Source organism: Eretmochelys imbricata, chromosome 10 (assembly GCF_965152235.1).
Source record: "Eretmochelys imbricata isolate rEreImb1 chromosome 10, rEreImb1.hap1, whole genome shotgun sequence".
Classification (NCBI taxonomy): Eukaryota; Metazoa; Chordata; order Testudines; family Cheloniidae; genus Eretmochelys; species Eretmochelys imbricata.
The window spans coordinates 20798677-20811664 of NC_135581.1; the positions used below are offsets into that span (position 1 = coordinate 20798677).

The 12988-nt window shown below is 37.4% G+C and overlaps 1 protein-coding gene across 2 annotated transcripts in view; it reads left to right on the forward strand.

Annotated features, from left to right (window-relative positions):
- Window positions 1-12568, forward strand: part of SNX29 (sorting nexin 29) — a 459980-nt gene extending 447412 nt beyond the window's left edge. The window contains exons 21-23 of one of the 2 annotated variants that reach the window (XM_077828715.1): window positions 933-1076; window positions 3730-3781; window positions 12405-12568. In XM_077828715.1, the coding sequence (XP_077684841.1) occupies window positions 933-1062 (130 nt within the window). In that variant the 3' untranslated portion in view covers window positions 1063-1076; window positions 3730-3781; window positions 12405-12568. Of the gene's footprint in view, window positions 1-932; window positions 1077-3729; window positions 3782-12404 lie in introns of those variants that run through there. The other variant, XM_077828713.1, reaches the window with a different exon arrangement.
- The last annotated feature ends 420 nt before the right edge of the window (window positions 12569-12988 follow it).

A 12988-nucleotide genomic window follows, 5' to 3' on the forward strand; every position in this document is an offset into this window, starting at 1 on the left:
TAAGCCTTAGGCAGGCTCACTGCAGTGGTAAATGTCATCCTGCAGGGAGAAGAGATCTACATGGAGTTAATGTATTGTTTGCTTCCAAAATACATCAGCTTTCACCCAAAATAGTAAGGACTGCAGAAGAGCATCTCTCTTTTTAATTCATCAACTCAGATTGAATATTGGTATAAATAGCTGATTTTACATGTCAAAATAACTTTGACTTTGCATGCTGCATAACCTTGTTATCATTTGGCTGGTTTGTGAAATGGTAATCAGTGATGTTGATTGAGACATGAGCAAACTGTATAATTTTAAATCCTGTAGAGTCCTCTAAAAGTATAGCAAAAGTACACCATTATTCCTTTCTAATGTAGTTTTTGAGGAGTCTATAACCTCTGAATGAGGCAGAATTTTCTGTTACTGCTTGTTGTTCTTAGAGTATTTGCTTTCCAAGTAAGTTGTTTTCAGAAGACTCATTCATGTAAGATCAAAGTCTGTTGTGGGCCAGAACAGAATGAAGAATGCCCAGCAGCAGTGTGTTACTAATGTATTTCATCACGTAAGGATACATCCATCCATAATTAGACAAATGTTAACTAGGGCATCATCCAAGCTTTTGTCTAGTTTGCCTTTACATATATCACTTCCAAATGCTTTTAATGCCATCTCTGAACTTCAGCCCATTGAGTTATGTTTTTATCTTAGAAATTACAGTCTTCCATAAAGTACTACTTGTTCTCATTTTTGCAAGAGCACATTTGTAATTCAGACTCCAGTTAGCAGTATAAATAATGCAGGTCTGTGTAATTAAAGATATGTACTGTACTTTGCCATCATGTGCAGGATTCTCAAAACAGCTCCCTTTTCTGCATTTAGAATAACTACAGGAGAATTTACACACAACATGAACTTATTCTGGTGTTTTTGTTTTTCTTTTTTCCTAGTGATATCCAACCTGTGGGAGAACCAGTAAGCAAAAGCAATCGCTCAAGAGTGGCTACGCGCTTTCCAAAGCTATCTCGGCACCATCAAAGGGAGCCACGGAACCTGGAGCCTCAAAGTGGTGATCTCTGACCCTTTTTATAATTGTGAACATCAGCACCATGTACTTTAAACTGCCCTGTGATTCTGACTTATCCTATACTGTTGATTATGGAAGGCCCTGGGGAGAATACAGCTGCATTGAGTTAATTCCTGAAAGGAGACTCTCAATACTAAAGTTAAGCATTCTGATTTAACAGGTCACTTTTGAAAGCAGGAAGCATTTTCCCAAGGAAATATGAGGGCTGTTCACATGGGACTCAGCAAATTGTACACACTTCCTTTGTTTTGTAAAGCATTTTCTTTTCTTCTAAACTTACTCTACTACTATGAGTCCCTTGTTTGTGCTGTAGTGTCTCTTACACTCATACCATCTATTTCTGTTCCTGAGATCTGTGTGCATCATGTTCAGAGAATATTATTTTTTTCTTAGAAGTACAACTGTAATTATCACTAATCAATATTTGTCAGAAAGTTGTACTTAAAAAACTTTCCTAACCTATTGCCTTTTGGAAATGGAATGACTGTTGCTTTTTCATTATGATACTCTGATGCACTCAAGAGTATTTTATAAACGTTACAAAGTAAGTGATGGGAGAAAAAACAGTAGAGAGGGCAAAAATAGCTTTTGTACGTTTCTAGTCAGATATTCCCAGAAGCTTTCACTTGTGAAGAGTAATTCTACCAAAATGGAGATTCTAATTATTTTCTATTGAAATTTTTGTTTTTTGCTGCAAGGCAAGGTGCAGTACAAGTCAGCTCAAGGAGTTTAGCAAAAAAGGAAACACAAAGTTAACATGTTACAGAATAGAGTATTCCAGCATTTCTGTTATTGTTACTAATTTCTTGCTGATGTTATTATAAAAACAGTCTCTCAGCATTAAAGAAAGGGGACATTTGGGCATTCTTATAACTACTTTGTAAGACACATGAAATGCTGTTGCTAAGGATTGCCTAAGTTGAAAGTGCCTGTCACCTTTTTACTGGAAAGTGACTTGTAATGATGGTGTGAGAACAGCTAAAGAAAACTGGGAGAATAATTGTTACAAGTGCTGGAAATTCTGAAATGGATCAACTGGAATCTAGTTCACAATATCTGTTAGCTATACTGCTATAGGCAGTACACTATGCTTTAGCCATCTTTTTTCCCACTATATTGAGCCTTAACCAATATTCATTCATGTTTACTAAAGAATATATTCTGGTTTACCTGTGCCCCAGAACAACTCTCTTCTCACAAGTTGTTTGGATAATCTGTGTTCCCATAGGTTGGTGTATTGTCCGTCTATAGCGAAAGAAGGACAGGAGACACTTGATATGGTTTTAATCAGACCGCAACTATATTATTAGATGTCTGTGACTACCCAGCAGATAAAATGGCAGGTTTCAGAGTAACAGCCGTGTTAGTCTGTATTCGCAAAAAGAAAAGGAGTACTTGTGGCATCTTAGAGACTAACCAATTTATTTGAGCATGAGCTTTCGTGAGCTACAGCTCACTTCATCGGATCCGATGAAGTGAGCTGTAGCTCACGAAAGCTCATGCTCAAATAAATTGGTTAGTCTCTAAGGTGCCACAAGTACTCCTTTTCTTCCAGCAGATAAAAGTGTACCATGTACCCCTCTTCAACTCCTTCGCCCTTCTGGTCCCAGGGGATGAGTCAGTGTCGCCACGCTCACCCCTCCCCATTTTGCAGCAGCTTCTGACCTCTCTCCCTCACCCTTAAAGCACTGTTTCCTTTTCCTCAGCAAGCCGGAAAATGGTCCCGCTTAAAGGTGCAGTGTGGTTCATTTTTGTTATTGCACTCAGTTTATTATGTTAAAACCTGACAGTAGTTAAAAAAACCCAAGAGTTGTTTGTTTGTTTTTTTCAGAAAAAGAATCCACATATTATTAATGCACTTTCTTGAATATAGAACTATTTTAAAAAGTGTAATGAACTGAGACCCATATTCTTCAAGCCTTTGTCCCATTTTGTGGCACTTATTCACGAGTAGCCCTAGTGACGTCAGTCGGACTACTCACATTAATAAGGATTGCTCAAAGTGAATAATTGTTGCAGAACTGGCTTCTGAGTGTGAAGAACGAGTCCTGTAATCCTAACATTGCACTGAGTGATGAGAAAAGGCAACCAGCAGCAACCAGGTATTAACACGCAAGAGCCCAAAAGAAAAATCATGTCCCAGATATGAAATATTGCTCTGTTACTTGCAATCTGATCTGCTACTGCAGTATCTTCTGCACATCTATAAGAGAACTCCTTTACAAACAAATCCCAATGAGCAGCTTACCAGAAAAGCTAGATGTCTTGGTTGCATCAGAAAATGAGTTAATACTGGTATTTGAATCCAGTAGGGTGAGGTGTTTCTTTAAAAATAAAAAATAACAAAATCTATAAGCAGACTGCAGCTAAAGCCTTTCCGAACCAATTAATTTGATGCATAACTTATATTTTGAAGTTTGTCTTTGTTGAAAAATTCATAGATTGAATGTGAGTTCAACTTTGAAAGACTTAAGAATTCATATCTTTAAAAGGTCTAAGGACTTTACAAGATTGACAGGAGTATAATCTGTAATTCATGTGCCAAATTTTGCCTACTAATATTGAATAACAGATTGAACTGAAAGCCTACCTTGCATAAATTCCTTTGAGGAGAATTGGATTTAGATGTGTTTACCACATGAATCTTTTTTTATCTTCAGAAAATATCTCACAATGTACAGCTTTCCCCTGGTCTTTGAAAGACTGCGAATGGTAAGGAAACTAATTTAGCAGATACACATATGCTAAACATAGAATGATGTGTACTATCCATATTTTTAAAACTGTCCTTATTGGCTCTTTAAATTATCTCTTTCTCTTCTCCAGATTAATTTTCGGTGCCTAATTTTAGTATATGAATAAATATGCAAAAATACTGGACTCATTTACAGTGTACAAGTTGTTCTCTGCTAATTTTAGCATAAAATTACTCCTGGGGGAATTTTGCGCCACTGCGCATATGCAGAATTCATGTCCCTGCAGATTTCTTTGCTTCCCCACAGAAAAATGACTTTCTGACAGGGATGCAAAGGGAAACTGCAAGAGCAGTCATGCACCACTCCCTAGCTGTGCAGGTACATCATTTCAGGCATCTGGAACAGCCAGTGGAGAGGTAAATCTCTGCAGAGCTGGGGACACCCCAGACAGTGGCTCCTACCCTGACTGGGTTCAGCTGCTAGTCCCAGCTGGGCTGGAGGCAGGAGAGGATGGGACTTTCTCTTCCCCTGAAAGGAGTGGCTGGGGCTGTGTCAGACCCACACCCAGAACCCCCCACACACATACCCTGCAACTGCAGGAACCTCAGCATCATCCCCTGCTTCCAGGCGCTCATCGCTCCACGCTGCGGGGGGAGAGGTCATTGTATGGGGAGCTGCTTCCCCATCCACCTAACCTCTGTGCATCTGGACCTCCCATACCTCCCCCTTACACTCAGAACCCCCTTAGCCCTCCATACCTGAACTCCACCCCACTGAACCTCAAGCCCTGCATCTGTATTCCCCCTACACCCAGATGCCCTGCCTCCAGACTCCCACCCCTGCACCCAGACCACCTCCCACTGACCTCCCTGCACTCAACACCCCCAGAAGCCCCACCCCCTGAGCCTCCACATCCAGACCTCCACGCCATTGACCCCCAATTAGCTGCACCCAGACCCCCACAGCTGAAAGCCCCACACTCAGACCCCTCTGCTGAGTCCCAATCACTTTCACTTGGAAGCCCCTGCAGAGTCCCACACCTGGACCCCCCCACTGAGCTGCTTGCACCCAGATTGTCCCACACAGAATCCTCTCACACCACACCTGGATCCCCCCACACTGAGCCCCTCCACACTTGGACAAATAAAACTTGCAGAATTTTAAAATATTGTGCACAGAATTTTTAATTTTTTGGAGCAGAATTTTTAATTCTTTGGTGCAGAATGCCCTCACGAGTAAATAAAATGTATATATGATACTAAGATTAGGTACTTCAGAGAACCTTCACTTTGTGAGCTTGTGTTATGTACTGCAGTTATTAATCCACTTAAATACTCTTCTGTTGTCTCTTTATGAAAATAGTTCAGTGGAATCTCCTCTTCAGAATTAACACATTATAAAAGGTTATTGAGTAGCTGAGCCTGCAATCTCAGTAGAAACATTCAATAACAGATTATACAATATGAGCCAGATCCTGCTTGCTTTACTCACATGATTAAGATGAATAGAATTTAGTGTTCTAAGGATTCTGGCCAAGATTTTTCAGAAGTGCATTTTGGATGTCCTAATTTTTGGCACCTGAGCCAAATGGTGCCTAGTTAGTTAGTCAGTTAATGCTAAGAACCCATCCTCTGACGATCAGGCCCTTTACAATGTTTGGGCACTGAAAATCATGACCATCTAGTTTAAACAATCTCGTAGGGTTATACCATGTATGCATATAAAATATTGAAATCATAACAATGGTTCTATTAAGTGTATAGGAATACTTTCAGTTTCTCCCATGTATCATTTAATTAAATGCATACAGTTCTGATTATTAAACACTGCTTTTGCAAATCTCACCCAGATTGGTAATGACTGAAAGCTGTGACTTTCGTATAGCTGATCAGTGGCCTATGCAAAATGAGTTGGTGGGCTCAATCCAGTTCTTGGTAGATAAGCATGTACATCACTGAACACCAGTCATTTGTGGTGATCTGAGCAGTTAGGTTAACAATCAAATAGTCCTCTGTTTTCTAGAGTTGCCTTTCAAGTTTAGGCTTCTAGCACAGTGTCAGGACAGAATAGAGAAACTTGCAGTGTTACCTCCTATTCAGTACCTGTTCTGTATATTAGGGCACTATGAAATGTGCGTTAACAAGAACATGGATGGAATCATGGAATGAAAACAAAAACATGGAATCCAGCACTATACAAAAAAATAAAGTTGTCTCCTTGCTGTGGCCCCGGGGCCAGAGGAGCGCTGTGTTCCCACCACGACCCCAGGGCTGCAGGAGATTTAATTAATTTTTTTAATGGAAAAAAAAGAAATCAGAAAATAATAAATCTGAAAATCCACAATAATAAAATGGATTTCATAGGGCCCTTTGTGTATATACAGTTTAAATATTCAGGGTCTTAATCTGGAATCTTTTGTGAATGCTTAAAAGAAATTGTAGAAAATATTTTTAACGCTGTTTTTCTATTACATTCAAAATAAATAACTTTCTAAGACACATAAAGTAGGCCGCAGATAGTTTCAATTTTATTACAGATGGGATTGTCTGTCAGTATTATTTTGTTAAATATTGACTACAGTTATTCAGAATCTTATCTATTTAGAGATTCTGGCATTCTATACACAGAATGTAATGCACTGACCTAACTGCTGTCTTAAATCAAATTTCCCATTTAAATCAAAACAAAACAAAAATCCCAAAATTAATCGGAGGCCGGATAATGACACAATAGCAAAGGCTTAACTTGACCTGTCTATTAAATCACACATTGGTGGGAGGATTAATAATTTCTAAACCAGTCCTGTTTAAAAAATATTGTCAGATGGTTAGTTGTAAACAAATTGTATAATTTTATACCCTTTGCAAGTTGTAAACCATTGAGATGGGATTAATATGATAAATATTTATAGATACGGCATAATGGCAGTAAATTTGACTTTGGCTCACAAATAAGACCCAGATGTTAAGGTGCATTTTGTTGTTCTGAAATTAATGTTTTATTGTACAGACCAATGTCTTTTCAAGCTGTCAAATCACTGAACCTACTAGGAACCTATTAATATATAGGGTTGACTGGTTCAGGGCAGCTAGCTAGTCATGGGACCTGGAATGAGCATTGAGTGATCTAGTGATGATGTCTGTCAGTTCATATTAATGATCTAACGGTGATATTTTCTTATCAGTACGTCAGAAGTGAAGAGCTGTGTTTTGTTGTTTTAGAAATGGGCCTCAATCCAGAAAACCCAGAACTTTGCAGGTTGGTCCAGACTCTAGCTGATGTATAAATCTGGCCTGCCCAAATATAGCAGCTGAATCAATCCAGCTTCAGTAGGGAAAATATTAAACTCTTAATACTTGGGAAACTGACTAATTCCCAGTTTTATAACCCATGATTTGAAAGGTTCCTCTGTTGCTGTTGGGGGCAAACTGTAAAATAAAGACTTCAGGCTTACAGAAGTTCATAGTTAATTCGAATTGCCTCTCCTCTTGTGGCTCACTTTCTCAACATGACTTCCGCTCAGGTTGGGAGCCAATAGCGGGAAATGGATTGCATTGAAGGCCGTGAAGGAATTGGGGAGGAACTAGTATAGAAGCTGGCAGAAGGGAGTTGAGACCAGTGTCAGTGAAAGACATGTTGCAACATGAGGCTCTTGCCTGAATGTGTTAAAGGGAGGAGCTATCTTCCAGCACTTGAGGAGAGTATGGAGATGGAAAAGACATTACATCAGCTAAGAGGTAGGCAGGGAAGTAAACTGGACAAGCTGAACCTGAGTATATACCAATAATCTAAGATTTAAGTTGCTAGAAAGGACAGATTCTGTTCCTAACTAGTGTCTTACTTACAGGAGTATGTATGGTGGGACTCACCCCCTCCTTTTTTCTTAGTCTCAGATTTTCTTCTCTTCCCTACACATAGCTATTGTGCATAGGGCTGCCAAGACTGGGAAAGTGAATTAACCGATAGGACAGAGTTTTCCGACCAATTCATATTTATTAGCCAAGTGTACCGATAAATATATAAATGAAAACCCTCAAATGTGTTACATTCCTGAGGAGAGGAGAGATTTTATAAAATTAGCTATTTGCAAACTATGGCCACATAAGTTTTTGAAACTGATTTGAAGCTTTTATCCCAGGGATTCTCAAACTGGGGGTCGGGAGGTTATTACATAGGGGGTCACGAGCTGTCAGCCTCCACCCCCAAGCCCCGCCTTGCCTCCAGCATTTATAATGGTGTTAAATATATAAACAAGTGTTTTTAATTTATAAGGGGGATCACTCAGAGGCTTGCTTTGTGAAAGGGGTCACCAGTACGATAGTTTGAGAACCACTGTTTTAACCCTTCCCTGATAGTAGAGTGTATAAGCAAGCAAAATAAATTCTATTTGTTTTATAAAGGCACCTATTGGCCAATGAGATTACTCTGTTCGAGCATTTCATTTTCTGTTTTCATTGTGGTAGCCATTTTCTTTAAGGTGCTTCAAACTGCACTGGAACCTCTCTGATTCTACATAGTTTCTGTGTTTCAGAGATTTCAGGAAAAAAAACCACCTTTTTGTCCAACATCCCATAATTCCAAATACTCTGTATGGGTGTTCTTAGAGTTACCCAAATTCCATGGAACTCCTGTGGAACAGCTATTTTGGAAGCAGGTGAGGTCATGGCCAAAATTCTGCTCTCAGATCAGGTGCTACTTCCTGGGGGGGTCACCAAATGGCACAAAGGCATATAGGGTATATCATCACAATAGAGTTAACTTGACTCCAGTGTTCTGTTCTACCAATGGGAGCTTCAGGCATATAGGAAAACTAGATTATGAGAGCCCAGATGACGGCAGAATTGAGTCCTTAAGATCAATAGGAGCAGCACCCTCCCGCTGATGCTTGAATGAGTCACTCCTGCAGATGCATTCAAGCTCCATCATCTTGGATCATGAGACTAATGAACTTAGTTGTCTCCTTACCATTTCCTCGTTATTTTTTTTGGCCAGTCTCACATACCACAACATGAAATATTAATTTGCTGAGCATTCAGCCATTTTGAATGCATGGTTTTGTAGCATTAGATATGTGCAATGTCTTAAAAATCATGTGAAAATATTAAACTAGTGCTATTATAAATAATGTTTAAAACTATACGTTGATGTGCATTATGTTTTATTACACTTTCAAGAAAAGATTAAATGTTTACTTTGTACCCTTTGTTCTGTTCTGCTGCTGCACAATGGTGTGGCCCAGTAAATTTTGTCACATGTTCTGTGCCCCTCCCTCCCGCCCAAAAAGTTTATTTTATGGTCCTCTTACATAGAAATTGCATTATTTATGAAATCTCATCTGGAAATCTATCAATACAGATTTCTTAGTAATAAGAACACTTGTTTTTTCTCTTCATATTGACATGAATTTACACACAAGTAATTCACAGTAATATTTAAGAAGGAATCGATCAAATACATTCACATGGGAATATGTTTACCAATATTTCAGTAGCAGTGCCCATGTTGCTGAGAAAAGTTAAACTGGTAGTTGATTTCTTCACATGCATAACTTGAAATGTTAAAAGAGTTTATAGCTTTACATATAATGAATTTAAAGGAAAATAAAAGCTTTTGAACAGAAATCATAATTCTGAAGGTCTGCACTTTCTAAGAAGCCAAGAATATTGAGCAAAATAGACTAAAATACCCTTTTGTCTGGGACCAAACCTGCTGGCAAAAGGGTTTCCTTTTTGTTTTTGTTACACAACTGTAGAAAATAGGCAAGATTATTTTAATTTTAAGGTAGAGTATATGTATATATAGTATTCAGATAAGCATCTATAAATGCTTTATATTATTTGTAAGCCATGTTATGTTAATGTTTACATGATAGAATTTTTAAACAAATCTATATATAATTTTCTAAATACTTTGTTGTATTAAATATTTCTTTTGAAATATCCTGTGGTAATTTTGTTATAATTTGGTTTAAACGTGCCCCTATACTAACAAGAAAACTAAAAATTGGCATTTTGTATGGTAAAAGATAGCATGTTTGCGGCCTATTTGTGGTACTCAGCTGTTTTAAACTCAGCAATCTGTGATTTATTTTCCCCTTTTAAATGTGCAAAGTTAATACAAATATACTTTGGGCTAAATTTCCAAAACAATGTACTAGGCATCGGGTTTTAATTAGATTAACATTCTCATTCATTGTGTCTGATTAATATTATTTGATGTGTGAAATCTAAGAGACATGGATATCAGATGTACAGTCAACCAAACAAATAAGAGAACAAAACAGTAAATATCTTTCAATTATATTCTCATCTTGTCTTCCATGTTGCTATTAGAAAAACATATTTACCATTGAAAATATCTTCCAAGCAAAAACCAATACAATTAAATGGGGTCTTGGAATCCCAGAAGTATTAGGGAGAAAAGAGTTTAATGAAAACGTTATTATTAATGAGAATATTTCAAACATTCAAACCAGACCTTTTGTTTTATGTAAGGCAAACTGTCCTATTTGATAAAGAGCAAGTCGCCTTGGGCCTCTTTATATGTTCTTATAATTATTTCAAATAGAGTGGAATAGTTAAAGATCACTAGCTTCATTCTGTTCTGAAATCATAGTTTTCATATAACGCCATTGTTTTGTTAGGCACAGTGTTGCATAGGAGTTAGAGCAGGAGACTGACTCACAAGGATCTGAGTTCTTTTCCTCTGTCTGCCAATGACCTGCCATGTGGATTCAAGCAGTTTTGAAAATTAGACCCATTTTAATCTCCCTCTGCCTCCGTTTTCTTCCTCCATAAAACAGGAAAAATAAAGCTGCTTCAGAGATTGCCTGCACAGATCTACAGATTTGGGATGTTTGTGAAAGCTCAGAACCTTTTGGGAAGGCAGCAGTTTTCATGGACTCTGCATGCATGTGCCACATGTTCATAAATGAGGCTATAAAGGGACCTCCGTCCTTTATTCTCCCTCAATTTTTTTTTTACTAGTGAGACAGAGAAATTGGAACTCCTCTTTCCTATAATCTGCCAGGTTGGATTTTGTTTTTAGCTAATCAGCGCATTGGAATCTTAGATGAAAGGCACTAAATAAATGCCCGAAGTATTAAATCTCATTTCGCCAGTGTGATATACAAAATTGTTATCCAGAAATGCATTTTCTTAACAGGAATTAGGCTTACTTGGTCAGGCCATTATTTTATTTCATTTGGTTACTTTCTTATGTTCAGCGTCCAAGTATCTGTATTTGGATCCCTTTTACAGAGAAATCATATATTTGGATATCCAGATTGGTATTTACATACCTAAAATGCATACTTGGATACGTAAGTACTTATGTGAAATCCCAGCTGCTAAATCTGGGCGCCTAATTTGAGTGGAAAGCATAAATTGGACCTTCTGTGTATACTTAGTCAAGTGTTGGGTAACAAAAGAAGTTGTCATTTAAAATAATTATACGGGCAGGAAGGGTCTGCTTGTTTACAACATAGTCAGGTGAGTAATTCCATTAAAACTAGTGAAACTCCTCGTGTAAATAGAGATTACGCTTGTGTAGAGAGACCCATTGAAATCAGTGGAACTATCAAATGAAAAGGGGTTTGTAGGCTCAGGTACTTAGTTCTTTATGAGGTTTTTTTTTAAACTAGCGAGCAAACTTATGGCCAGTTAAACTGCACTGTGTCATGGCTAACACAGCAGTGCTGAAGAATACAGCTGTCATGAACAGTACTGTCTACTAATCAACTACGAAACCTTTCATAGTTTAGTCATTTTAAATCTTGTTTAGAAAAAATGTGCCTATACAACTTGTCAGTCTGGGTCCTAAATTTTGAACAGAAAAGTTTCAGTCCATATATAATTTACATAGCAGAAAAAAAATGTTTTGTGTGATTTCATAAGCTTTTTTTTTGTCTTGCTTAAGAACAGAACTGTGCAGTTAATCCTTAATGTAGGCTAAAGCCTTTTTGGATCTTAAAAAAACCTTTTTTTAAATGACAGTATCAAATGATTTTATTCTTACCATGCAACATCTCTTTATGCAAGATTGTGGCATGGTACTTATGCCATGCATTGGCCGGCTGAAATGAAATACTTGCATCCATTTCAAAAAGGATTTTGTGAACTGGGCATGCTATTGTACATAGGAACATGACATAGTAAATGCTGTGTAGAAAAAGCAGAATCAAAGCTGGCATGTATTACATGATAAGAATATTGTTTTCTCACCAATTTGCTAGCAGGGCTGCTTGTGTTCATTTTTACTGTGCAAACTCCAACAGAAATGACTTGAACTTTTCTACCACTGCTTTCAGTAAGAAAAATATTCAGCATATTACACATAATTATATTAACAATAATGTAGTTGCTGCTTCATCTTTTAAGATCAGAGTCCTGTTGTCTGTGTTGGAATATCCTGTAACAAAACTGGCCTGGGATTTTCAAAGGGGCCTTGAAAGTCACTGCAAGTTGGACACTTAACTCCCATGAAAAAATATGATAAAAATGATTTTGAGAGGCTTGCTACATATACTTTCTGTGTGAAAAATAGTTATTGGTTAAGAAAAAATGGCAGTGAAAAAATTAAGCACCTTTTTGAATATATTTGTTATTACATTTATATTTCTTAACTTTATTTCCCACCAGGTTCCCCATCTGTTTGGGCCCTTCTTCCTGCAAATTCCTCCATTGAGTTCAAGTGCCTTTCACAACAGTTTGAGGTTCCAGGGTCTGCTTTCAAATCTCATTTTCAATTATAAAATTAAATTATAAATATTGAAGCTATTGTTTAATGTTTTCGTTTTTGCTTTTACATTTCTATTCAGGACTGAATGTCCGTATTGGGTCATTTTGGGTTTTTACGAAATAAAAAGAAATGATTTTTTACCCTATTCAAACCTTGCCTAAAGATCTTACTAAGCCTTTCCTGATTACTTTGGGAAATCCAATTTAATAACTATGACTTAAATAATGACATACCATATTACAAACAACAACTGTGTTATTATCATAGGAGTATCACACTATTTTATTTTCATCTGGTGTAAATTGTGTGTGCATTAATTGACACAAATTATAGAAGGTAACACCATAAAATAATTTGGATCAGAAATGTGTAATTTGACTTCATTGATCTACCAAACCAGTCTATTCCTGAAGTGGAAGACTAAATTAAAATCGATGATGACCTCAGCACTGAACTCTTTAAACTGTTGGGCTGTTTGAAGGAT